The sequence below is a fragment of the Thermobia domestica genome, chromosome 16, assembly GCF_964235325.1.
Source record: "Thermobia domestica chromosome 16, izTheDome1.hap1.1, whole genome shotgun sequence".
Taxonomy (NCBI): Eukaryota; Metazoa; Arthropoda; class Insecta; order Zygentoma; family Lepismatidae; genus Thermobia; species Thermobia domestica.
The window spans coordinates 150,816,605-150,844,011 of record NC_137469.1 but is presented as its reverse complement, the minus strand read 5'-3'; the positions used below and the strand labels follow the sequence as shown (position 1 = coordinate 150,844,011).

General features: G+C 35.3%; 2 protein-coding genes across 6 annotated transcripts in view; one reads left to right on the top strand and one right to left on the bottom strand.

Moving 5' to 3' along the window:
* Window positions 1-27,407, bottom strand: part of LOC145673470 (zinc-regulated GTPase metalloprotein activator 1-like) — a 999,800-nt gene that overhangs the window by 309,303 nt on the left and 663,090 nt on the right. For all 5 annotated transcript variants that reach the window (XM_081743197.1, XM_081743195.1, XM_081743196.1 and 2 more), the window contains one exon: window positions 23,323-23,380. In XM_081743197.1, the coding sequence (XP_081599323.1) occupies window positions 23,323-23,380 (58 nt within the window). The remainder of the gene's footprint in view (window positions 1-23,322; window positions 23,381-27,407) is intronic.
* Window positions 10,848-13,843, top strand: LOC145672819 (uncharacterized). The gene is made up of 2 exons (XM_081741970.1): window positions 10,848-10,906; window positions 11,774-13,843. Exons 1-2 carry the CDS (start codon window positions 10,860-10,862, stop codon window positions 12,060-12,062), a joined length of 336 nt encoding a protein of 111 aa, XP_081598096.1. The 5' UTR covers window positions 10,848-10,859; the 3' UTR covers window positions 12,063-13,843.

Below are 27,407 nucleotides of genomic sequence, written 5' to 3'. Positions count from 1 at the left end.
TTTTTACAAAGTGATTGTGAAGAATCGACTTATCACACTGGGGAAACAATACGTAAGAATGTGGAAGCGAACACCTGTATCATGATAGAAACGATTTACGAATGTTGATTGGGAAAGGGCAAGGGAATTACCAGGTCATTCCAAAGACATCATTGATCTGCAGTATACAATTTTCATGATATCGTTCTCAGAAAGAAACACTACACCATATGTTAAACAAAGTTTGGCTACAGCATTCGGTGGTGTAGTGGTAGCGTGCTAGACTTCCAAATGGAAAATCTTGGTTCGATTCTCCATCAGGTAATATGATTTTTTCGCATAAAATAATGGCTGCAAACAGAGATTCATCTTGTGATGGAGAACTTACAAAGCATCACTGACGATAATTCGAGTAAACAGTGTATGCATTCTACATCATACACTGAAATCATAGGTATGTTTCATATTTATATTCGTCCCCCACCCTCTCTCTCTTTCTTGACGTTTCCCTGTCCTGTCTTTAAATCTTTCACTTCTCCCCTTCTCTTTCGCACACACACGCCCTTCATGTTCCAAAGTTAAAACGGAGCAAGAGCTCGATATACGTGGTCCGGAGAATCTAATTAACTGGGAACTTCGGCGTCGTGTTTTCCGTGCTCTGGAGATAACATCCCCAGTCCTGGTCATCTCTGACAGAAATACTGTTTAAATATAGGGGAATAAGTAAAATCTCTTTTTTATCCTCTGGGTTACCGAGTCTCACAAGTAAACCTTACGTTTGGGTGAATCGAGTTGCTGACTGAGACAAATATGAGAAAGTAGTACTAAATGTGGTCAGTATTTCAGTGAAGTTGTAGGTGCGAAGCTCCAGGGGTTTAGGAGATACAGCTACCAGAACATCACATGGAAGTACAGAATAGTCTTCATACAGTTCGAGGTAAAAGCTCTGTAAGACCTCTTGTAACGACAAAAGGTGAATAACAAATATATGGGTACATATTAGGACTAGGGGGAAGTCATATAGTAAGGGTATACCTGACGGCGGCCATCTTGAAATCCGCCATTTTGAATTAAGGTTAAGTTTTTAAAATAGGAATAGGGTCATGTGATACATGATTTAAGGCGCAAATTTAATCAGAAGAACAATGGTGACGTTAATTTTGATTTACGCGCAATTGGTAAAAAGTTACAGGGAAATAAAATATTGTTGCAGCATATGTATTAGTCCTTTACCCCACCTTGTAAATTTTGTGTTAATGATAATAATTAAATAAAAATCAGGTGGATAAATATTAGGTCTATGGTAAGAGTTGCCTTGATGGCGGCCCTGCTCAAATCCGCCATTTTGAATCAGACAAAAGTTTTAAATAGCGAGCGAGAAATAGATGTGAACAGGATACAAGAAAAACAACGAAATGGCGTGCAAATACAGCATCAAAAAACTAACACTGTAACGCCACCATTGCATTTCTGATTAACTTCTAGCCCGAAGTCATCTATCGCATTATCTATTCCCATTTAATTTTGTGCTGGTTAATGATAAGGCAAAACTGGTTATACCGTTGGGTTTATGGTAAAATTTGCTACTAACAAGGTGTCACTGTTATGCGTTTTGTTTAAAACTTTTGTCTGATTCAAAATGGCGGGTTTAAACATGGCCGCCATCAAGGCAACTCTTTCCATAGACCTAATATTTATCCACCTGATTTTTATTTAATTATTATCATTAACACAAAATTTACAAGGTGGGGTAAAGGACTAATACATATGCTGCAACAATATTTTATTTCCCTGTAACTTTTTACCAATTGCGCGTAAATCAAAATTAACGTCACCATTGTTCTTCTGATTAAATTTGCGCCTTAAACCATGTATCACATGACCCTATTCCTAGCTTAAAAACTTAACCTTAATTCAAAATGGCGGATTTCAAGAAGGCCGCCGTCAGGTATACCCTTACTATATGACTTCCCCCTAGTCCTAATATGTACCCATATATTTGTTATTCATCTTTTGTCATTACAAAAGGTCAAACAGAACTTTTACCTCCAACTGTATGAAGACTATTCTGTACTTCCATGTGATGTTCTGATAGCTGTATCTCCTAAACCCCTGGAGCTTCGCACCTACAACTTCACTGAAATACTGACCACATTTAGTACTACTTTCTCATATGTGTCTCAGTCAGCAACTCGATTCACCCAAACGTAAGGTTTACTTGTCAGTAAAATTACGGGGTCACTACGGATTTCAATCCTCGACCCAGTGGTGCTCTACATCATCCGACTGACATTATGATTCGTTTGAGCTCTTAGCGTGTTCATTCTATCTGTGCAAATCACGTTATATCCGGAAGTTATGAAATCAATGTTGAGTGTCCGAAATAGATACATCTTCGGAAAAGACTAGAAAATGGTAACCTCTTTGGGTATTTGAAAACAAAATTTTATTTATACTAGTTCAACACAAAATCTGTTCCCATCCTATAATTCATAAAAATATATGTTTTATTCACGTTGGAATTTGAAACATGCTACATCTATGAGGAGCATAAACTTTCCCTTTCGAACGTTTGTAACTTTTCGTTATGATACAGTTTGGACTTTTAATATAGGGTATTTCTGATACAAATTTAGCAGTAAAATAGCACTCTTCAATTTTCTCTTTCTTTACTTCTTTTTCTTTTCGTTTTTTTTTTTTTTTTTTTTTTTTTGTTCAGTTTGCATTACTAGTCTAAAATGGAGGATATGAGCAATGCTATCTAAGGGGTATATGATAATGTGTTTTGGATCACTGCGTCCAATGAACACTACCGAATTTGCAATCGAACCACGCGGAAACAAAGCATGTGTGTTAAACTTTTGACATGATCCTAGATAAGTCTCGGAGATATACAGTTCTACCGGAAATTGAGTATGCTATTCATTACGAAAGTGACATAATGAATGTTTAAAGTATCCTGTATATATTCGAATAGTTCTGGAAAAATGTGTAAAAACGAACGTTATTTCTATATTTCTGTTGGATTTCTGGTAACGGAACTTTATAATGTTAGGTTATTTTCTTACTACGTTTGAATTCCACAATTTTATCTGTTCTTCCTTTTCTTTTTTCTTCTTCTCCTCTCTTCTTTTCTTTCTCTCTCTCTCTCTCTCTGCCTCGTTTCAGAATCTCTGTGTAATAGACATTCGTTGGTTTCAAGTTTTTATTGTGTGTTTCAGTTTCTATCTACATCAACCATGTTTCGTCTCGGTTTTGTTATTTCATTTTATCGAGACTAATACATGTGTAGTTTGAAATTAGAATTGCGCTCATGTTGTTAGCTAATTTTAGTACGGAAGAGAAGAATGGAGGAGAGGGAGGGGTCTCTATACCTGACACGATTATGGGATAAGAAGGTGAGTATTGGGTGGCCTAACTGCACGACGTTAACTGTCGCAATTTTTTTGATGCGGAGTGTACCATACAGCCTTGCTGCTGAACGGGACGTTAAACTGAAAATCAACTCCATGCCTTATAGAACCCGGAGGTTCAACTCCGCGTTCACGAAAGCTCTCTAGGAAAATCGCATGAAATTTAAACCTTTACAGAGAAAAAGCTTACACCCATTCAGCGTTTACTGGAGCTTTTAGAAGTAATATTATATTATTTCTGTCTTTGAATGGAAGCTCTTCTAGCTAAATGACATGGAAGGTTAAAATTGTTTTCCGTCAAATTATAAGACGTAGCCTATCAGAAAACAAAGCGGGATTCTGGAGATATCACACGTTATATGGGTTGTATATTAGCCAAACTCATTGACGCTTGGACTAATTCAATTAAGGAAAAGGAAAACAAAATATAAAACTGTTTTCAACTAATAGAGCTTGATTTGTTCACATCACAAAAATCGCTAGATTTATAAGTAAGTCGCCCAATCTTTATTTAAAAATCACCAAAAAATTCGCTAATCGGAAATGTTATAGTTTGTCGTTATTCTGGAAGGCGAATCCCCTAGATTTAGCAACTTTTCCCCCAAACTGGCAACACTGTGGTCATAAAGAGCGTCTGTCGTCGTCTTCTTGTTTCCTCGACATTTCTCGACTGAGTTAAAATCTTCTAGTTTACCGTTGTGTGTGCTGGCGAGGTTTACCTGACAGGCATATCGTGACCTGTGTGCCCGGCCTAAGAACCTCATTCTGTAAAAAAAAAAAAAAAAAAAAAAAAAAAGCTACAGAAGCCTTGGACCAGGACTGATAACTTGGCGCTACCGCAGCAAAGTAAAATAGACATGCGGTTTCGCACATGGAATATAGAATGTGCTTATGGGGCAGGCGTGTTAAAATCTGTAACGAGTGAGTTAAGGAAATATAGTATGGACCTAGTAGAAATTCAGGAAGTTAGGTGAGAAGGAAAGGGAGCACAGGAAAGGGTCCGAAAACATTATGTTCTTTTACGAGGAAGGAAATAAAAGTCAAAAACTACGAACAAGGCTTTTCATTCACAAACGAATATCAGCAATTAAACAGGCATTGAATTTGTTAATAATATTCTATATTTTATTTTAATACTCTTAAGGATCGTTGGTGTGATATTATTGTTCTAAATGTACATGCCCAAACTGTCTTTTATATTATCATCTTTATATCATAAAAGAATATAGTTTTTACGAAGTAGAACGGGTTTTTGACCAATTCTCATGATACCAAATAAAAATTGTATTTGGTATTTAATTTGAAGGAAAGACGAAAGGATTTTTACAAACCTGTTATCGGGAATGGAAGTCTAAATAAGGAAAGGAATGACAACGGCGTTATACTTGTGAACCTTGCAACATCCAAAAACACTATCAGGATGTTCATAAAATATATTTAGACCTCACCATATGGAAAAAAACACATAATCAAATTGATCACAGTCTAGCATAATTCGTGTTCGCTCTTTTAGAAGAGCTGACTGTGACTCCGATCACTTCATGGCAGGAGTGATAATAAGAGGGGAGATTATCGTTGAAGAAAGGAATTATTATTAAACACCTTAAAGCAATTAGAGGAGAGCCAGACGAGAGGAGAATATCAGATTAAGGTGTCGAACAGATTCTCAGCTTTAGAAGATTCGGAACTCACTAGTGTTCAGGACACTTCAGTTGACATTAGGGATAACATTAAAATTTCAGCAAAAGAAATATTGGGGGCACACGGAAATATATACAGGAATAAACCATGGTTCGACCAAGAATGCACTAAACTAGTAAAGGAGACAAAACAGGCAAATGTGTGTTGGCTACAAAATCCGAACGATATAACTACACAAAATTTCGTTGACATCAGGCGGGAAACTTCTTAAAATTTTAGAACAAAGAAACGTGATTTCTTGAAAGCTAACATTAATGAATTAGAGGATAATAGTAAAAACAAAATCATTTGGGACATATAAAAGGACAGCAACAAATTTAAGAAAGTTTATCAACCTCGCGACCATATATCAAAGAAAGCCGATGGAACAATTCTTATAGATACAGATAGCATTTTGAATAAATGGAAAGATTTCTTTAACGATTTCATTAACACAAAGACAAATGCTAATGTTCGTGGATACAAAGAGAAACACACAATAGCATCCTATATTCTGGACCTTAATCGAAGAGAAATATAAATTAGTATTAAAATATTAAAGGAACACAATTCCCGGAGTGTAGACAAAATTCCGGCTGAGTTAAATTTAGCTGGAGAGGAAAAATTGTGGAACAAGACACATGAACTTATTCTCCTTATTTGGAACAAGGGAAAATTGCCACAAGAGTGAAAAGAATCAATCATTGTTCCAATTCACAAGGCGACAAAACTGATAGTAATAATGACAGAGGTTTTTGTCTTCTGTCAACATTCTATAAAAATCCTCTTACGAATATCTAAATTTTCAGCAAGACTAACCCCATACTCAGATGAAATTATTGATGATTATCAGTGCGAATTTATACGAAATCGATCACTTGTCGACGAGATATTTACTATTCGCCAAATACTCGAAAAGAAATTGGAGTACAATAAACCGGTACATGAATTATTGATGGATTTTAGGAAGGCCTACGACTCGAGTACAAGGGAAACTTTTTATAACATTCTTACCGAATTTGAAAGATAGATTAATCAGGATGTACTTAAATGAATCCCAAAGTAAATTTGGAGTAGGAAAATACTTTCATGTCGAGAATGGCCTGAAACAAGGAGATGCGTTGTCGCTATTATTATTCAACTTTCTTCTGGGGTACGCTATAAGGAAAATTTGACAGCAATCACGGCATAGAGCTGAATGGTATTAACCAAGTTATGGCTTATGCTGATTATGTAAATGTAATAGGTGATGGATAGGAAAGCAATAGAAAGCAATTCAAAAGTCTTATTAAACAAGCGTGGACATGGGTTTGGAAGTAAATGCAGATAAAACTAAACACGTGGAAGTTCGCCGGGATCGTAATACTGAAAATTATAGATGAGTCAAAATATCAAATAATACTTTTGACAGTGCGGATACTTTCAAATATCTAGCATTAATATTAACAGACCAAAACCATATCCACGAAATTAAATGTCGACTGAAAGCAAGGAATTCATGTTATTATTCAGTTCAAAATCACTTGTCTTCGCGAATTCTGTCGAGGAGTCGATAGAAAACTATAATCATGGTTGCTGTGTTATATGGTTGCGAAACATGGTCATTTACTCTGAGGGAAGAACGCAGACTGAAAATATTTGAGAATTAAATCCTGAGGTGAATATTCAGACCCAAGAAGGACTGGAATGGGAAATCACAAAAAGTTCATAATGAGGAACTGCATAAATTATACCGTTTATCAAATAATGTTAGGGTCATCAAGTATAGGAGCCTCAGGTGGCAAGATCATGTAACCAGAATGGAAGAAAATAGGAATACTTTCAAAATTTTAACTGGAAATCCAATCGGAAAACGATCAAAGGAAGACCTAGGTGCAGATGGATCTAACAGAAATAAGAGTACAAAGTAGAAATTGGATCCAGTTGCTAAGGAGAGAAGTCAATGGAAATCATTTGTGAAAGAACATTGAAACTCCAGGTTTCATACGCCATAGAGTTAAGTTAGTTAAATAGTTTAGATGAGGTCAAAAGTTTGTTGTGGGCTTAATGATTGATGACACGCATTGTATAACATTTAATTTTTTAGAATGTTAGAGACTTAAAAAGAAAATTAAGATATTTATATATAGGTATCGCTGCAGCGTATTTTACGAATCACTATCTTAATTAAAACTTAGCTGAATGACACTAGTTATAATGGAGAATTTATGAATATTTATGAACTAAATAAAGAAGCTATACAGAGAGTTGAAGAAATAAATGACGTGGGAATAAGGTTAGATAATAAATGTTTTAATGTACCAAATTTCACAATATTAAATCCCCACGTTAAGCGGGTTTGCATATCCAGGCTCCTAACTATGAAAACATTTACGCTCACTCCAACCTCAATCATGTCACGAATTCAACCTGTTTTACGTATGTTATTAGGACATAATATCGATTGTGATTTATTCTAAAAACACTTTTATACATTCCAAGAGCTGTAACGTCCAAATATTTACTGAGAACTCAAAGTCGTACCAGAATAAACAAAAGCGAGTATGGAACAGTAAACTGCTTTCACAAAAGGCAAAAGAAGATGTGCAAAGGCATACAAAACGGTCGAGTGGTTTGGGTCGATACACTATCAATCACATGTTTATGTGTTCAAACCCAGTAGCAAGTTGTTTCTTTTTTAAGTGTCTTCCTATTTTCATCCGGAGGCTGAAAATATTTCTTTGATTAACTCATTGAAAACTTCTTTTGTTTCAAATTCGATTAGAACGGAAAATTATATGAATTGCAAATCTAAATTCCATAGCTGAAAAAAGATGATGTATACTCACTACTCCATTATTATCCTCTGATTTGTAACGAAAAACTATTTATAAAAAGTGGTGACTTCAGAAAATTATCCTCGGGGGGAATTTTAATATGCGGATGGAGGGCAAACATTGGTAGTCCACATTGAGCACGGTCGAATATATGGTCCTGAAGGCGGAAATTTCTTAGCTCGAGAGGGGTCTCAAATTCTCCCTCAGATCACGTCCTGAAAGCATCATTGCTTAAAAGCTTTTCGAAACAAATATAATATTACACTTGTTTCTCGTTCTACATTTAGAATTGGTAAAATCATTACTTATAGAGGATTATAATAAAAGCATAAAAATTACAATACCGATCATGTATAAATTATCCTGTAAGTTACCAACTTTGGGTCAGATTAAAACTCAAATATTTGTTTTCGGACTGCACTTAGAAGTAAGTCCTCTCTATATAATCCTGATTGGAAAGCCATATTTAACACTAATGAGTTACTCAACATTTATACGAATATTTTTTTTATTTTAGTATTTTAGTATTCAATATTATATACTCTTCATTACCAAAATCAAAATATCGAAAATGTATATTGTACGAGTGCAAATAAATGATTATTTATCATATATATTGGTCTCTATTCGAAATTCTATTTAGTCAAATCCCACAAGAACACAGACAGAAACATCGAGAACATGTGAAAAAAAAAAGAGAGAAAAAAGCATTGTACCCGGTGGGGACTCGAACTAAGTCGAATGGTGCTTTATAAGCCGAACGCCTTAGACCACTCGGCTATGGTAACAACTAGTGATTGTAGCAAAGGCTTCGAGTAGTAGTTCTTATTACAGAATAACATTTTCTATTGCCTAAAATTTAAACCTAATTTACTTTGATATATCTGTTAATTTGTTTCATGAATACGTTTTCGTTACTTTGATGAATGATGTATGTTGATGATATAGATATTACACGTTCTTTCGTAAATATTAGAGAAAGTATCAGGGTTATTTATGATCTTTTATGGAAATCGAGTGGCGCATGCGCAGTACACAGACAGTTCAATTGGAAGGCGAGGAAGGAAACGTTAACACACTGTTAGAATGTTTCCCTCGCAAGCAGTAGTTCCCAACCGAGGGACGGCGGGACGCACTTTCTCCTCCTGGGGTGGCGTGAAGGGTTTACGAAGTCCCTTCGTTGTGTTATATTTCTTGAATGATTATGCACAATATCCAGTCACATCTTCTACACATTAGGAAGTGATAAATCGTAGTATAATTAAACCGTCTTCCACACACAGTGATTGTTGCTTTTCCAAGATTATAAACTGAAACACTTTATTTCAATAGAATATAAAAGTTTCAATGGGAAGGTTTACAACCCCCTCAACCCCCTGGGTCTTCGATATGTCACCGCCTAAACTGTAACTTTCAAGTTAGAATCGAAAAATGGAGACATGTGACCTACTAAATATATTTTTACTTCATTATACATTTCCATAAATAAAATATCCACAATTACAATGACAGTAAATGCTAAGTAATTATTTTAAATCTTTGTACTTTCATTTTCCCTCTTTCTTCTCAACTGAGCTTGAAAAATGTAAAAATGGAAGATTAAGAATTTCAAATATTACGTATATTTTTAGCGTATTACGAAATTATATTTAATAGAATCCGGCAGGATCACAAACAGAAACGTCAAGAAGAGGTAAAACCAAATTGTACTGTGGTGGGATTCGAACTACTCTTGAATGGTGCCTCAGAATCTCTAGCCGAATGCCTTAGTCCACTCGGCTAATGTGACAAGTAGAAAATATAGTAAGCGTGTTTCATGTTCAATCTTTTGTTACAGTATGAAATTTATTTTGTATTCTCTGAAGTTTAAACCTATTTTGGCCTGATGTAATAGTCTGTTGAAATTGTTTTATGTTTATGGTATTCTTTTCTTTGACGAATGATGTTAATATAGGTTCTATTATGTATTCGTTCATAAATATTACAGCAATTGTCAGGATTATTTATGACATTTCATGGAAATTGACTGGTGCATCCGCAGTAGAAACAGAAAGATGCACTTTACCGACATTTGTTATACACGCCAGAACGCAAATTTCTAACAGGTTCTCAAAATGCCTCGCTCTAAAGGTTGTGGAGAACTGTCTGTTGCTCTGAGAGGAGAAATCATAGGCCGAGCAAAAATGGGACAAACTGTGCCTCAGATTGCTAGAGATCTGGCATGTGACAAGAAAACGGTCAAGAAATGGGTTCAGCGACATGAAGAAGGTGGTGAATGGTTCAGGTCTCGGTCAAGAAGTGGAAGGCCAAAAGTGACAACTGCAGCTCAAGATCAAGCTTTAGTTACAGAAATAATCAACAGACCTCTACGCCACACGTCAATCCTCTTGGACAAAGCCAGAGAATATAATTGTTCTCACGAAACAATAAGAAGAAGATTATTGGGGGCTGGGCTACACTGTTCAAGACCAGCTAGGAAGACTCTCCTGACTGAAACTTACAAGGCCAGACGAATGAAATGGGCACAGAATAACATAACCCAACCTCAGTCATATTGGGACTTAGTCGTCTGGATCGACGAGAAGGTTTTAAAGTCTAACCAACAAGGCGCGGAACTATTGACCGCGCGGAACTAGGTATGCTGAACAAAATATTATCAGAACTTCTTGTTCAGGACGAATATCAGCACACTTTTGGGGATACATGACGGCTGCTGGTCCTGGAGATTTGGTTGCGGTGCCTGAGAGAATGAACAGCAGTGTTTACATTAATATCCTCGAAAATACGTTGTCACCGTCCTTAGCCCATTTGTGCCCATTGTCGACATTTGTCGACGTGACGTTTTGGGTCCCCTAGAGCTGAAATGAAAATCAGGGTAAACGAGAGAACTTTTTTTCTAGTGTTGGCTGGTATCACTGTATACGATAAGGACAGCGACATCCCGCGTCGTGTCACGTGGTGTGCATTGTGTATGGAGATTTTGAAGCGAGCAGAAGATACAATGTCTCTCTCTAACAAGTAAGTATATTACTGTATATTATTATATCACTTTTCGTTAGTAGCTCAGTAATTTTATTCTCAGAACATGTCGTTTTAATAATGTTTATTAAATTTCCTGTTATTCATTGCAGAACATTGTATTATCTTGACATTGATTTTTATGTCGACATTTGTCGACAGGGGTCACAGGAGGGACCATGAACTCCACACTGCCGGGAATTCACTTTCCCTCTCTCGTGAATGGAGAATAATATTGTTTTCACGTCGGAAGCGTAAACTTTAGATTAAAATAGGCCATTTGCCCCCTCATGTTTCCAACTGGGAGGGGGGAAGGTCACTGTCTGGTAGAAAACAATGTATTTCTATTCTCTTATATGTAAGAAACACTATAATTTAACTTTTCCTTCATCAACATAGTGTCCTCCGTGGATGAGTGGTCACGCTCGTCGCCTTGTAATCCCACGTTAAACTGTAGGTCCCGTCCTTTGGACGTCATCATTATCATCATCCCATGGAAGGAATCCCATGGGTTTACCTTGCCCAGGGACCTTCGGGTCAAAGACCTGCCTTCAGGCAGAACACCCACCATCATCAACAACATAGCACTATACACAGAAGCCGTTGTATCTAGATATAATTGAGTTGCAATAAATAAATAAATAAATAATAAATAATAATAAGAAGAATGAAATTTCCTACTTGAATCGATGCCGTGCAACAATTCGTATATTCCCAATATTCACTGAAACATATATATAATTGTTGTTATTTATAATTCAACGCTAGCAATAATAATAATAATAATAATAATAATAATAATAATAATAATAATAATAATAATAATAATAATAATAATAATAATAATATCTTTTCATCTCATTTCAGTTTCACGGTGGAGGAGATTGCTTCCATTCTAGAAGAGTATGAGCAGACTGAAGACTTTCTGGAAGCTAAAGTGTTCATCAAGCCACCAGAAAACGAAATGGTGAGTGATGGAGACAGAGATGATGATCCCTCAGGTGATCTTAACAAGTTGTCAGGAAATCAGCTTCGAGCGGGAGCAGAGTCGGTGTTTAGGAAAGTAACAGAAGAGGAAATGGTGCAGGATAGATGTGGTGATGGTGAAACCTGGGCTCAAGAGCTATGTGATTCTGATTCTCAATCAGAGGGTTAAAATTTGTGTTCCGTGAGTGTTTCTGACACAGAAGAACAACCAAGTGTTCATGAAAGTCAAAACTCATTTCATGCCCCCCCCCAAAAAAAATGTCTGCAGAAAAGCGTGATTGGAAGAAATGTGATATTCCAGACAGTTCTCAAAAGGAATTTCAACGCCCAGCATTTATAGAAAGAGATTTTACAGCTGTAGACTTGTTTCAGATATTTTTTGACGATGATGTTATAAAATTCATCGTTGACTGCACAGTGCAATACGCCAAAGAAAAGGGGAACATGTCTTTCAATTTGTCGGGTGATGAACTCCGTTTGTTTTTTGCTATCTTTTTTTTTATCAGGTTACAACGTTCTTCCCCGAACCAGAATGTATTGGGAAATAGCTGACGACGTCCACAATGTTGCTGTGGCAAAAGCTATGTCAAGAAACCGATTTGAGGAAATTTTGAGGAATTTGCACTTTTGCTACAATTCGGAAATAGATGCAAAGGACAGATTTGTTAAGATAAGACCAGTGTGGTGTATGTTAAATGAAAGGTGGCGTAATTACTGGCCTGGGGATTCATACCTTTCCGTGGACGAATCCATGGTTCCATATTTCGGGCGGCATGGTGCTAAACAGCACATACATGGTAAGCCGATATCATTCGGTTACAAAGTGTGGGCACTAGCTACCAGAGTTGGCTACCTCGTGCAGGGCGAACCTTACCAAGGTGCGTTAACGGGTAATACAATGCCTGAACTTGGTGTTGGTGGATCAGTGGTTATGGACCTCATATCGGAACTACCACAGGAAAGACAGTTGACACTTACTTTTGACAATTTCTTTCCTTCGGTTCCATTTGTACATTACCTCAAAGAGAAAGGCCGTCAGGCAACTGTAACAATAAGGAATAACAGGGTGGAAGAGGCACCGCTACCAGACCCAAAACAATTTAAAAAGAGTCCTCGAGGTAGCCACTCTCAAGTAACAGATGAGAAAAATGGCATTACATTAGTTCGGTACAATGATAACAGTGTGTTAACAGTCATTTCTACAGCTTGTGGTACGCATCCAAGTTCTGCAGTGAAAAGGTGGTCAAGTGCACAGAAAAAAAAAATATATTTGTCCCTCAACCAGCTTGTGTCGTCACGTACAATACATACATAGAAGGAGTTGATTGACTTGACGAAAATATTGCAAAGTATCGCATTAATATTAGAAATAAGAAGTGGTACTGACCAATGATTTCCTACGTTCTTAACGTGACTATGAACAATGCATGGCAGTTATATCGCTTAACGCCTAAAGGCGCTTCAGAGAACCTGGACTTGCTGGGATTTACTAGATATGTTGTTCGGGCATACTTACGAATGTTCACCAGACAACGTCCTGTAGCTGGTAGACCAACCATGAAAGTTAACAAACGAGTACCTGATGAAGTGCGCTTATCGGGCAATACACACCACCTTGAAACGTCTGAAACGCAAGTGAGGTGTGGGCTATGCGGAAAAGCTACACGAAAGAAGTGTATCATATGTCAAGTTGGTTGCCATATGAATTGCAATGCGGCATTTCACAGAAGTTCCTAAAAGGCCGGTAATGCGTGCGAGATGTTCAAAATCATGTAATTGTTATTTAGTAAGAAAATGATCATTATTGGGGTAATTATAACACTTAAAACATACATCAATTAGAAAACTAAGGTGTTAACATTAATGTCTAGAAAAAAAAAATTACTGCAATAATATTGTCTGCATTAGATAATATAATATTGTATTACAGAATAGTTGAAGAAAGTGTGTCTGCAGACATTTTGCCTTTTTAAGAAATAGTCATATTTTTTTTTTTTTTTTTTACATAAATGATGAAGTTGTAAGAACATGGTATATTATCTTGTCATTAGCTAATGAGTAAAAATAACAAAATATGTAAACATTTTCTGCTCTTTTTTCATGGTGCCTTTCATGCCGATTGTCGACATTTGTCGACAAGAAAACGAGAATGCATACTGGGGCCATTTGTGACCAATGTCGACATCGGATATCCCAAAACCTATGCACTGAAAATGGAAAAAATGCATTTCAGGCATTTATTTACGTCCAAAGTAAAGATTTATCAACAATAGAAACAAATATTCAAAGAAAAAATAATTTGGGCACAAATGGGTTAGAAAGAAACTTCCCCGAACAGGAAGAATATATATTTATGCATGACAAAAGTGCTGTTCAAACTTCCCGGCAAACACGAGAGTGGCTAAGTGAACATCCAGAGTTAATTTGTATTGAGTGGCCCCCTCTATCCCCAGATTTGTACCCAACTGAACATCTGTGGGCCTACATGGTGCAAGAATGGGAAGAGAGACGTGAAGACAGAGACCAAACGTTTCTTCAAAATCATGTTATGGAACTGTGGCAACATTTTCGTGACACACCGTCGTATTGCTCGAGACTTGTATCTAGTATCCCCTCCATACTTCAAGAAGTTATTGACTCTGGAGGTGACTACACGAAGTACTAGTGTGTTATTTTCTGTGTAAACATTTATTTAAGTTTCATTTATTTATTATATTTTTTTCAAGAGCAATACTTTCGTTCTTCATTCTCTTCCTTTGCTTGTTTACTTATTAGTTCGTTAAAACGTAAAGGAAGAGTAGTATATCTTCAAAAAGTATTTGTGACTTTACTTTGAACGTTTCTAAGAATACATTTACTTTTTTTCTTACTCTATATCATACCCAATATTACTTTCATTTCAGTTAATTAATAACTTTATTTCACATCTCGGACAAAAGTATTATTGTCTTTTTAACGATGTTTTTCCTTTTGATTGTGTAATTTCTAGTTTCATTGAATTATCTCAATTCGAATGAATAAATCACATTTTGTTTATTGTACCTGTCTTAGCTAAGTTCGAATTCGAGAACAATGTGGTGTAATTTACGTTCTTTATTCTTCATATTGTGCAGTAATGATAATATTAATTATTTTTCATGAGTCCAGTTGATTAGCGAGCACTTGGACAAACATAAACCTGGTGATTCTTTACGCAATGACAAGCGTAAAATACATTTTAGCTGTTCTTTATACTTCACAGCGATGAAACATTCTAACAGTGTGTTAGCGTTTCCTTCCTCGCCTTCCAATTGAACTGTCTGTGTACTGCGCATGCGCCAGTCAATTTCCATGAAAGATCATAAATAACCCTGATACTTTCTATAATATTTACGAAAGAACGTGTAATAAAATCTATATCAACAACATACACCATTCATCAAAGTAACGAAAACGTGTTCATGTAACAAACATATAGATATATTATATCAAAGTAACATCATCATCATAGGTATTCTGCCTTTATTGGCAGGTCACTTGCCGCAGCTGAGAAGCTTCCATGCTCCACGGTCCTCCGCTAACTTCTTCGTCTTCGCGTATGATCTTTCTGTTTTTATATCATCCATAAATTGTAATCTCCTTCGTCCCCTCCCTCTCTTTCCCGCCACCATACCCTCTAGGACATCCCTTATGATACAATCTCTTCTTAGGCAATGCCCCCACCAGTTTCTCTTCCTCTTCCTAATAATATCTAAAAGTGTTCTCTTCTCACCCACCATTTCTAACACTCTCTCATTCGTTTTCCGCTCGACCCAACTAATTCTTTCCATTCTTCTCCACACCCACATTTCGAAGGCTTCCAGTCGATTTTCATCACCTTTACGTAATGTCCACGTTTCCGCCCCATACATTACAACACTCCACACAAAGCATTTTATGAGTCTTTTTCTCAACTCTTTATTCAAGGTCCCACAAAATAGACTTTTCTTCCTCCTAAAGGCTTCTTTCGCCATTCCTATCCTTGCTTTTACTTCACATTCGCAATTCATGTTATTACTAAGAATACTACCCAGATATCGAAAACTATTCACTTGTTCTATTTTCTCCTCTCCCACTTTTATATTTGACACAGACCTCTTCGTTCCAATCACCATGGCTTTTGTCTTTCTAACATTTATTTTCATCCCATATTCTTCAAAGCTTTTCCTCATTTTTCTAACATATTATTGATTTTCTTTTCAGATTCCGTATCAAAGTAAATTAGGTTTAAATTTTAGGCTATAGAAAATGTTATTCTGTAATAAGAACTACTACTCGAAGCCTTTGCTACAATCACTAGTTGTTACCATGACCGAATGGTCTAAGGCGTTCGGCTTATAAAGCACCATTCGAACTTAGTTCGAGTCCCCGCTGGGTACAACGCTTTTTTCTCTCTCTTTTTTCACATGTTCTCGATGTTTCTGTCTGTGTTATTGTCGGATTCGATTAAACAGAATTTTGAATAGAGACCAATATATATGATAAATAATCATTTATTTGCGAGTCTGCACTCGTACAATATACATTTTCGATATTTTTGTTTTGGAAATGAAGTGTATATAGTTAAAATAGTAAAATTCAATAGTATATATTCAATAGTGTGAAGTGTATATTCAATAGTACTTTTACTATTGAATAGTAAAAATAGTAAAATAAAAAAAATCGTACAAATATTGATTAATTAATTAGAGTTAAACATGGCTTTCCAATCAGGATTATATAGAGAGTACTTACTTCTAAGTGCAATCCGAAAACAAATATTTGAGTTTTAATCTGACCCAAAGTTGGTAACTTACAGGATAATTTATACATGATTGGTATTGTAATTTTTATGCTTTTATTATAATCCTCTATAAGTTATGATTTTACCAATTCTAAATGTAGAACGAGAAACAAGTGTAATATTATATTTGTTTCGAAAAGCTTTTAAGCAATGATGCTTTCAGGACGTGATCTGGGGGAGAATTTGAGACCCCTCTCGAGCTAAGAAATTTCCGCCTTCAGGACCATATATTCGATCGTGCTCAATGTGGACTACCAATGTTTGCCCTCCACCCACATATTGAAATTCCCCCCGAGGATAATTTTCTGAAGTCACCACTTTTTGTAAATAGTTTTTCGTTACAAATCAGAGGATAATAATGGAGTAGTGAGTATACTTCATTTTTTTTAGCTATGGATTTAAGATTCGCAATTCATATAATGTTCCGTTCTAATCGAATTTGAAACAAAAGAAGTTTTCAATGAGTTAATCAAAGAAATATTTTCAGCCTCCGGATGAAAATAGGAAGACAAAAAAGAAACAACTTGCTACTGGGTTTGAACACACAAACATGTGATTGATAGTGTATCGATCCAAACCACTCGACCGTTTGGTATACCTTTGCACATCTTCCTTTGCCTTTTGTGAAAGCAGCTTACTGTTCCATACTCGCTTTTGTTTATTCCGATACGACTATGAGTTCTCAGTAAATACTTGGACGTTACAGCTCTTGGAATGTATAAAAGTGTTTTTAGAATAAATCACAATCGATATTATGTCCTAATAACATACGTAAAACAGGTTGAATCCGTGAAATGATTGAGGTTGGAGTGAGCGTAAATGTTTTCATAGTTAGGAGCCTGGATATGCATACCCGCTTAACGTGGGGATTTAATATTGTGAAATTTGGTACTTGTACACATTTTAAAAATAGTTAATGACGGATATAAATCACTGAAATGTTAAACCAAAAATATGAAGAAATTTAAAAATATGCAAGCACTAAAAATTTTACTCAATAGTCTCGTTTGTAGCAAATTGGAATATTCATCTATAATTTGGATACCTTTTTAATAAGTATATCAATAGGAAAATTAAAAGAATACAAAATACTTTTCTGAGATACTTATACTATAAGACATAGGGTCTAAACAAAATAATCGTACAAGGAAAATGTATCGTATTCAAGCTTGCTTAAAAAAATCGATTTCATATCTTTATGTGATATAAGGTAATTTATGTAATTTGTTTTCCTTTATAAGTCTGCGAATGGAATTATAGATAGTCAAAATTTCGTAAACTGTTATATTTCAATATCAATAACAATTTTTTACGAACAAGACCTCCATTTTACCGTAAAAAATCACATTCAGAAGCTCGTTGAAATTCTCTTGTAATTAGATTATGTGAGATATAAAAATCTTATAAAAATGAATGGCGATGAAAAGTTTGCGATTAGTTATTCAGTGTATCTAAACACAGTAAGGAAAGATATGGAATTTGGTCAAGTTTAATGAGACAAGTAGAATGTTAAATTTGTGATGTTTCAATACATAATGATAGTGTTTTATAATGATATGTCCTAGTAGAGAATCTCTTGTTTTCCTAAGGGAAATTAACAATATAACAACTATATTCCATTTAAGTTTCAAATTTGTATAAATTTATACGTTCGCTATTCACGATTCGCCAGTTTGTTACTGTGAATTTATTTCGTTTTAGTACGGCTTAACATTCTTTCTATTGCTTTTCGGAATATTCTATTTATATTTTTATTTTTACTGAGTTGTATTACGCAATCCTATTCTAATCGAGGTCATATCAAAAGGAAAATTTGTAGTTTTCGTGATGTTTTGCTCTTTGTTATTCTTTCGTAAATTCCTTTTGCTTTTTTCCTTCTTGTAACTTTTACTACATTTGTGTCCACGCATTTTTGCTTTTTCATTATGAAATCATTCTAAACACTATACTGTATGCAAGCATATTGTAATTGAGGCTTAAGCCTTATAATAGGTGCAAAAATAAATAAACTTTGTCTTTATTCAATAACAGCAAGCAGGTCTCACTTCTAAAACAATACGAAAAAAATTGATTAGATTTCCTTATATTAATGACTTGAGTTTAAAATTTCGTTCACTAATTTGTGGTTCAATAATACCATGTTTTAATATGTATCTTCTAACGTACTTTAAATCAAATACACTGATTGGAGAAAAGGATATGACCCAGTTCATCATAGACCGGTATTTGTTTATCTTATAATTAGTTTGTACCTAGAAATTCTATGAACACTGTACTACGACTACACTCTTCTACGAATCAGATGAACTGCGTATGATATCACTTAATGATTCACTGTTGGCATTATAATGTAAAATATGCATTATTTTAGTAACGTTACTACAATTATTTTTTCTTCTAAACTATTGATTTGTGTTATGTAAGCACTTATAGTCCCACGTTTCTGAACTAACATTAGGAGCAAAATTAAATAATGGGTTGGGGGGAAAGAAAAAAGGGTCCGTGAGTTTTTAACTGATTCTTGTAGTACTCGACGAGAGAAATCGATTAGTGAAGGAAATTTCAAAATCGGCTCAGGCAAACATGGCAAAATTGCATTTTCATGTACCGGTTTAAAATGGAGAAGGAAAAAGGGCCCGCAAGATTGTAACTGATTTTTATAGTACTCAACGAGAGAAATTGATTAGTGAAGGAATTTTCAAAATCGGCGCAGGCAAACATGGGGAAAATCGCATTTTCATGTAATATCCCAAATGAGTCAGGAAAGAGTGCCCACGAGATTTTAACTGATTCTTGTAGTACTCGACGAGGAAATCGATTAGTGAAGGAATTTTCAAAATCGGCGCAGGCAAACATGGAGAAAATTGCATTTTCATGTACCGGTTCAAAATGGAGAAGGAAAAAGGGCCCGCGAGATTTTAACTGATTCTTATAGTACTCAACGAGAGAAATCGATTAGTGAAGGAATTTTCAAAATTGGCGCAGGCAAACATGGCGAAAATCGCATTTTCATGTACCAGTTCAAAATGGGGAAGGAAAAAGAGCCCGCGAGGTTTAACTGATTCTTGTAGTGCTCTACGAGAAAAATCGATTGGTGAAAGAATTTTTGAAATCGGAGCAGGTAAACATGAAAACTATCGTAAATGAATTTTCAAAATTACGTAGCAAGTAAGCATAGGGAATGAAATCAAACATTTAACAATTTAAGTTATCATTGTTGGACTGCGTATTGTGTATGATTTTCAAAAGAAGAAACAAAACTTCTCATCTCATTCTCCTTTTCGTTATCAGCTAATCTCTCCGGTGTCTCTGCCTCTTTCATTTTCTACCTTGTCAACCAAAGTTCTATATGCACGCTTTAAGTCTAGACATCGTTTTATATAGCGACAAAGCTATTGTTCAGAATAGATTCATTCTTCCAAATTACGCGTTTTAATTGTTGTCGGTGTAAGTCCGCGAACTAGCAAGTTAGACCATTGTCATTGAAGATAACAATACAGTTTATAAAGGACACCGATTGTAGTTAGATAATAATAGTTCATTCTTAAACAAGATATTATTAGGTAATAGTTGAGCGAAATATTGAGAACTGTAACGTTACTTGCTTTCTTCTTGCAAGATGGATCGGTGAACTGAAATTGAAGGCATTCGAGATTCGAATTCTCTTTAAATATTTGATTCAGAGGAATATCAGTTCGTTTTCTTCAGAAGTCTATGCTAATTCCTTCACCTGAGGACGTATCTCAGTTTCATTACCCTCGATGTATGCTACGTTGAAAAAAAAAAATATCAAGCTACAAGATGGGCTTCAGGTACATATACTGTATATTCCCAGAAAAATGTACCGAAAAAGCCGGTAAATGCAGCGAGTGTGCTAGAGAAAGAAAACAAAGATGCGAACGAATGTCGAGAAAACTACAAGCCGCTTCAGAACACTTGAACGTATGAAATCAAATTTTTCTCAAGTTCCTCATTTGATATTCTTGTAGATCCAATCGCCAACATTTTCACGAACTAAAATCAGTGAAGAAAATGTAACTAAAATCCGAAAAAAGTGTTACATACTGCACAAATTTTCTAAAGGACATCTGCCTCAGAGAAGAAGCGAGATTGACGAATGCCACCTCTTCACACATAAGAATAAAAAAGGAAGAATCTTACCTGGACAAGCGTTATGGGCAGCTGGTGGTGTAGAAGTTGGGACTGGTTATTGTTTCATCGAAGTTACTAGGAGTCGAGATGCCAAAACTTTGGAGCAGAAAACGTTGAAGAAGGTTCCACAGTAATCACAGATTGTTGGTCGGGTTATCGCAACATTAAAACGAATTGTAAGGTGAAGCACTACACCATCAATCATTCCAGAAGTTTCGCTCGTATTTTACTATTATTAACAAGACAACAGGAAGCTGTACAACGAAAATAATCACCACAAAACACTGTGAGAGAATGTGGCGCGAGTTGCGTCGCTACATGAAGTGAATTTGCAAATACATTAACACTAAAGGCGAGCACATAGAATTTGCTCCATTTGTTGATCAACTTATTTATTTTCATAACGTATTGCATCATGTATTGCCATGTGTAAAATATGGCAAACAACGCCCAGATTACTCAGCAAGATTTCAACGTGTCCTTGAAGATATTCGAATCGTGTATCCAGGTTTTCGTAACAAAAGTCACTCCGAAAATATTATTGAAACGCTTTTGACAGTTGTCGAGGAGCCGCGACAGCTCAGTGAGACGGATACAGAGTTATGCACGACAAATACATCACAAATATGACTCTAACCTGTTTAGCAGAGATCAGAAAAAAACCATTAGGGGCACCCTTTCTCGAAAATTGTCTTCAATCTTTAGAGTTAGTTCAGCATGTTCACCACTGCACCAAAGATCAGCAGCAAATTCGGTACAATGATCCAAATATTCACAATAATAACTATGCATATGGTGATCTGAAATTCCTATTCCCTTCGTTTGTTATTGCCTACACAAATGGCTGTGGTAACTGCCTCTTCAACGCAATAAATCTGTTTTTTTTTTTTTATTTGGCAATGAACAGTACTTTCACTTTTTCAGATCACTTTCAATTAAACGTATGTGGAAAAAGAGAGAAGATATTTACAACAAAGCATTGCAATTTGACATTTCAAATGAACTTCTACGAAAAATATTCAACACTGCAGAGACGGTGAAGTCAAATCATAAAAGCACATCTTTAGACGCCTGAGGTGCAAACGTACCATGCACATGATAGCCCTGTCGTTAAATCGAGCTATTTGGTGTTAGAGTCCAAATCATGTCTCTCAGAAAAATAAGAAACGCAAAAAACGATAAGCAAGCCATAGCAACGGTGATGAGAAGTTTTCCAGCCTTCACGTCTTACAATCCAGATGAGAATTTGCATGAACCGCTTCGGCTCTTACTATCTGGAGGCCACTTTGAACCATTGTTCAAAACAGCAACTTGTGATTTAAACATGTAGAAAATAATCACTATAATTGTTCGTAATTTTGTATGGAAGTAGTGTGATTGTGAGGAAGAAATAAATAAAACATTTTGAAAATTTTAAAAAAGAGTGATGCTTATATGAGGAATGCTGCTAAAAAAAAAAAAAAAAAAAAAAAGCACGTTCATGTCGTTCGGAGCGGAAACAGCTTCACAGCCGGCTAAGAGTGCTTACTAAATTTATAAAAATAACGTCGCAATTGTTTTCCTTGTGCAAACTATCGAATAATAATGCTTTCTCTGAAGTAGTTTTATTCCACCGTTACTTTTATCAGGTTACTTTCATAGTTTGTTTTGAGTAAGTGACTTGAACCGCTACGCAAAAATGCGATTTTCTCCATGCTTGCCTGCGCCGATTTTGAAAATTCCTTCACTAATCGATTTCTCTCGTAGAGTACTACAAGAATCAGTTAAAAACTCACGGGCCCTTTATTCTTCCCCATTTTGAACCGGTACAAGAAAATGCAATTTTGTCCATGTTTGCCTGCGCCGATTTTTGAAAATTCCTTCACTAATCGATTTCTCTCGTCGAGTACTACAAGAATCAGTTAAAAACTCAGGGCCCTTTTTTCTTCCCTCCAACCAAATAATGTTTGGAGATTTCAATGGGGAAGCACTAAAAGTAATATCGAGTGTTTTAAAATTTAAAAAAGAAAATAAATAAACTGTATTGATATATCTAACTCGTTTATTCCATATACATCACCTTACTTATGTTATAATTTCTTTTTAAACGTATATCTTGTAGATTTATTTGTATTTTATGCAGGGAACTACAATTAAGCACAAGCACTGAGGCTTTGTATACAGCAAACAAACATCTGTGAGCTATAGATGACCAATAGGTATTGCGTAAATATATTCGTAGTAAAATAACGGCGATGAATGATTGCTGATTTAATTTCAGAGACGTTGAAATGTTATGCAAAAATCATGGAGGCCCTGAAAGTAACCACAATACCGGGGGAAAATACTATTAAATTTCCCTGAAGTCTACAAATATTCCTTTTTGCAAAGATCACGCACAATAGAAATTCTTGTTATGTCGAAAGATAATATCAAAAATGTTCTACAAAGCGCTGGAGAGTCATTAGTAAGAACAGGAAGGTATCATTGAACTCACCTTATCAAGATGATCAGGATTACTATGGGATTGAATATCTGTTATTAACATCTTCATTCTGTAACAAAGCAAAATTATAATATTAACTGTACTGAATAAATCATAATACATAGGTATAAACGACAAAAAGTGAAACTATGTTTCAGAAAAAAATAATTCATACATTTTTTCATTACACTCGTCCGACTTAGGATACATCTGATAGGATCTTAGCGATTACGTAAAATTTGAATTTATATCAGTTCAAGTATAAGAATGAAATATTTACGACATCCATAGTCAGAAGCTTATGTGGCTTGAAATCGAACATACAGATTTTTGCAGTAGAACTGGACGTTATATCACTTTGCTGCAATGGTACACAAGTACATCAGTGTACGGAAACAGATGAACTATTTAGCGTTGTAACTGTTTAGGTGGGTTTCTGTGAATAACGTCTTCTTTGAAAGCAATATAACAAGTCCAACAATTTGCTAAAGATGATACACCTAGGTACGTATGTAACATACGCGCTGTCATCTAGACCCCACATGTCTCTGCTCGTTCTTGTATCTGACAATCCCTGAATACTTGTGTACTCTTGTTCGATCCACCTTGTCACAGTTCAAGTTAGTATTCTTGTCCACAATGGACAATGTTGATTTGTTCATTCGCTAAGACGGTTTAACACCAACAACATTCCACTTTTTCTTTACTACCAGTTCCTTTTCAAGCAATATAGGTTCATCTCTTACCACTTGTATTTTCCACTTGCTTATCTTTCCTAGTATTGTCGTTTCTTTAGGCTAAAATGGTGATTGCCTTCTACAAGTGCGACTAGGTTGACCGAAGTACGTGTGTTACAACGTGGTTACTTTAGGGGCCTTTTCCGTCTTACCTTGATTTTCGTTTAAGACCAAGCAATATGTCTGTTGATTGTGTGATGTCCTTGCCACCAGAACTTCAGTGTTGTTGATATACTCTTCCAATTTAAATTTGGTATGTAATTGTTTCGCAAAACAGATCTTAGCGAAGTGACCAGAAACCAGGCATCGAAAGCAATTGTAAAATCGCCGACATCTTTGACAGACTTTCCAAAATTCACCTATGCCCGTTAGTATTATCGATTGGCAGTTATTTTCTCATAACTTTGAAGTTTCAGGATGAAGTTCGCTGAAATAATGTTTCATAAACGATATTTCTTCTATTAACATTCCCATCTATTGATTTCGCTGATTTAATTCAGACGCAATCTATATTTTAAGTTCAGCGCCTACGCATTTTTCCCATGAAGATAAGAGTGTGAATTCGTTTAAATAAAACTGTGACATTGTCTTCTTTCATGAAATGATTTTCTAGTTTTATTCAAATTGCACAGTACTTAATAATTTAATCCTAGTTTCTTTATTGTAATCTTTCTTATATGTCCTCTACACTCTATTTTTATCTCAAATCACAATTATCTTTTTTAATCTTAATTTTATTCTTTTGAATAGCCTCTCGTCTTAAATTTTAGGTTCTATAAATCACAACTCTTGTTCTATTTTCACAAGCTAAATCCTTAGCAATTACAAAAAGTGGCATGTGCATAATCTCTTGGCGCTTTGCCCTAAGTATATATTAGTACTATATCCCAGCACATTTTTCGTCTGGTTTTGGAACTTTCTGTACAAAATTTATGCCCTTATTATTATTTTTTTTCTTTTCGTAATTTCATCTGGAAGTTATTAGTATCCTTCCGCGTCACAGAAAGTTAGGGATAATAGCGAGATCGAGACTAAGCTCGATACGAACGTTCAAAAAACGAGACTCAACATACTGAGACAAACTGATAGTAAGACGAGACCGAGACACAAACTTGTATTTCGAGACGAGACCAAGCCCAGTCTCGGAAGTATCGGTCTCGTATCGAATATTAACAGAAATTACTAAACTTTCCTTTTTTTTTTTTAAAAAAAAAAAATAGAATTGGTTGCATGTTATGTTATATGTAAGATAATGGAACGATTGGTCTTGGATGGTTAGTCATAAGGAAGGTGAATGATACAACTGATCATTTAGTACCTAGATATATCGAAAATGTTTTAAACAGCACATAATTTTGAGTTGGGATTCAATATATCTTATTCTCTTTCCAGTCATTTAAATTACTCGAACACCACGCTGTCAAAATGTTCCGAAAAACAAACATCCGAACATCCCATTTTGTTTTAACTCCCCAATAATATTTTCCCACACATCACATGAATTCTCCTGAAAAAAAAAAAAAAAAACATATTTAAAAATGTATTAATGTTTTAGGGATCGTCCACATATTACGTAACGCGGCAAAGGAAGGGAGGTGATTGGCCTTGCGTTACGAGGGCGTTTACGTTTTTCTTACGTAACGCGTTTTTCCTCCGTAATTTTTTTTTTATTCTCAGGTTTATATGCAATCTTTAAAACAAATAATTTGATTCAATTATTTTTCTTTTTTATAAATAAGTAAATAAATATTTCTACTATTTTGGGAAATTGTGAACATATAGGCAACATAAATTGAATCATGCAGAACAAATTTGAAGAATCTACTAGACGCCAGCATGACTGATGGCGAATCTGCATACATTACAATACAATAAAACTCCGTTGTTTGGGTATGGTATCATTGCATTTACCGCATATGCTTTTCTAGAGTTAGTTGTTAGTGACTTTAACCACCGCTTGAAATGCCTTCGCGTTCCCACTCGTATTGCTATTTCTGATAATATTGTTCAAAACTTTTGATTTGAATCATTACCCACTCTCTTCTAAGGAGTTTCGCATGTGAAACAGAAGAAACTGTTTTTCGTAAAATAACTGTTTTCTGCGACGAAACGATCTACAATTTGCAGAGCAAAATAAGATATTTAAAACCTAATTCGTCGGATATTCATCTTGTGGTGATTTTTTTTATTTTTGGATTTGAACATTTCTGGAGAAATCGAGTTTATTTGCATTCTGGCGCTGATTTAGGACAAGAAGAATTTTTAAAGGGGGTAAACATAAGTCCAAAGAAGATGTTCGAATGCTTGTTCACAAACGAGATGAGTTGAGTTGATTTTGAGTTTAACGTCCCGTTCAGCAGCGAGGCTATATGAGACATGGACCCACTGATCAACGTGGAATCCGAACCACATGAGCTCCTGCCGGGAATCGAACTGTTCACAAACGAGATGTCCCTGATTCTTCACGTGTGCAGCCACTTCGAATCTGCTGTTGACGAGAAAGAGAAGTTTGCATTGTCGACACTGGCGAACTTCAAATACACGAAGAATCTTGGATCCCGAAAAAAGAGGTCGATGTCATTTCTTAGATCCTGTCTCATCTGCAGCTTCCGGCAGTATTTCCTCCTTGCCAATCATCGGTGACCTAAAAGGATGGAATCCAACACTTACCGTTAGTTGTTTCATATTAGCCTTGCTATCTTGAATAACTTAAACTAGAAATACAAATCACTGAACAAAGCAACGTTTGTTTTTATTTTAAAATAATAACTGTGTAACAGTTTCGCCAACTAACTGATTATCGACGGCGAAAGTGCAAAACCTTGTAACTCATCAAAAACAAACTTTTCAGGAGAATAATAAAACCGTTCTGCTTTTACCACAGGAAATGCGATACGAAGTTCAAAAAGTTACTTTTTGACGTTTTATTATTATTATTATTATTATTATTATTATTATTATTATTATTATTATTATTATTATTATTATTATTATTATTATTATTATTATTATTATTGGGTTTTCATTTACGAGGTTTTGCACACACGTAGATAAAGATGTGGGGAATTGAATGCAACCTAAATCTAAAATTTCATAAAAATGGAGATACTAGGTTTTGCACTTTGGCCGTCGAATATTGGTTTCATCAAACACTATGCAGCCAATATGTTCAATTAGTTGGTGAAGCTGTTACAGAGTTATTGTTTTAAAATAAATACAAAAGTTGCTTTGTTCAGTGATTTGTATTTCTAGTTTAAGTTAAAAGATAGATAGAGCTCCTTAGGAAAACTACAGTATGCAATTTCGAAGAATTAAAACTGGTTAATTAAACTACCTTATGGGTTAAAATATTATTATGGT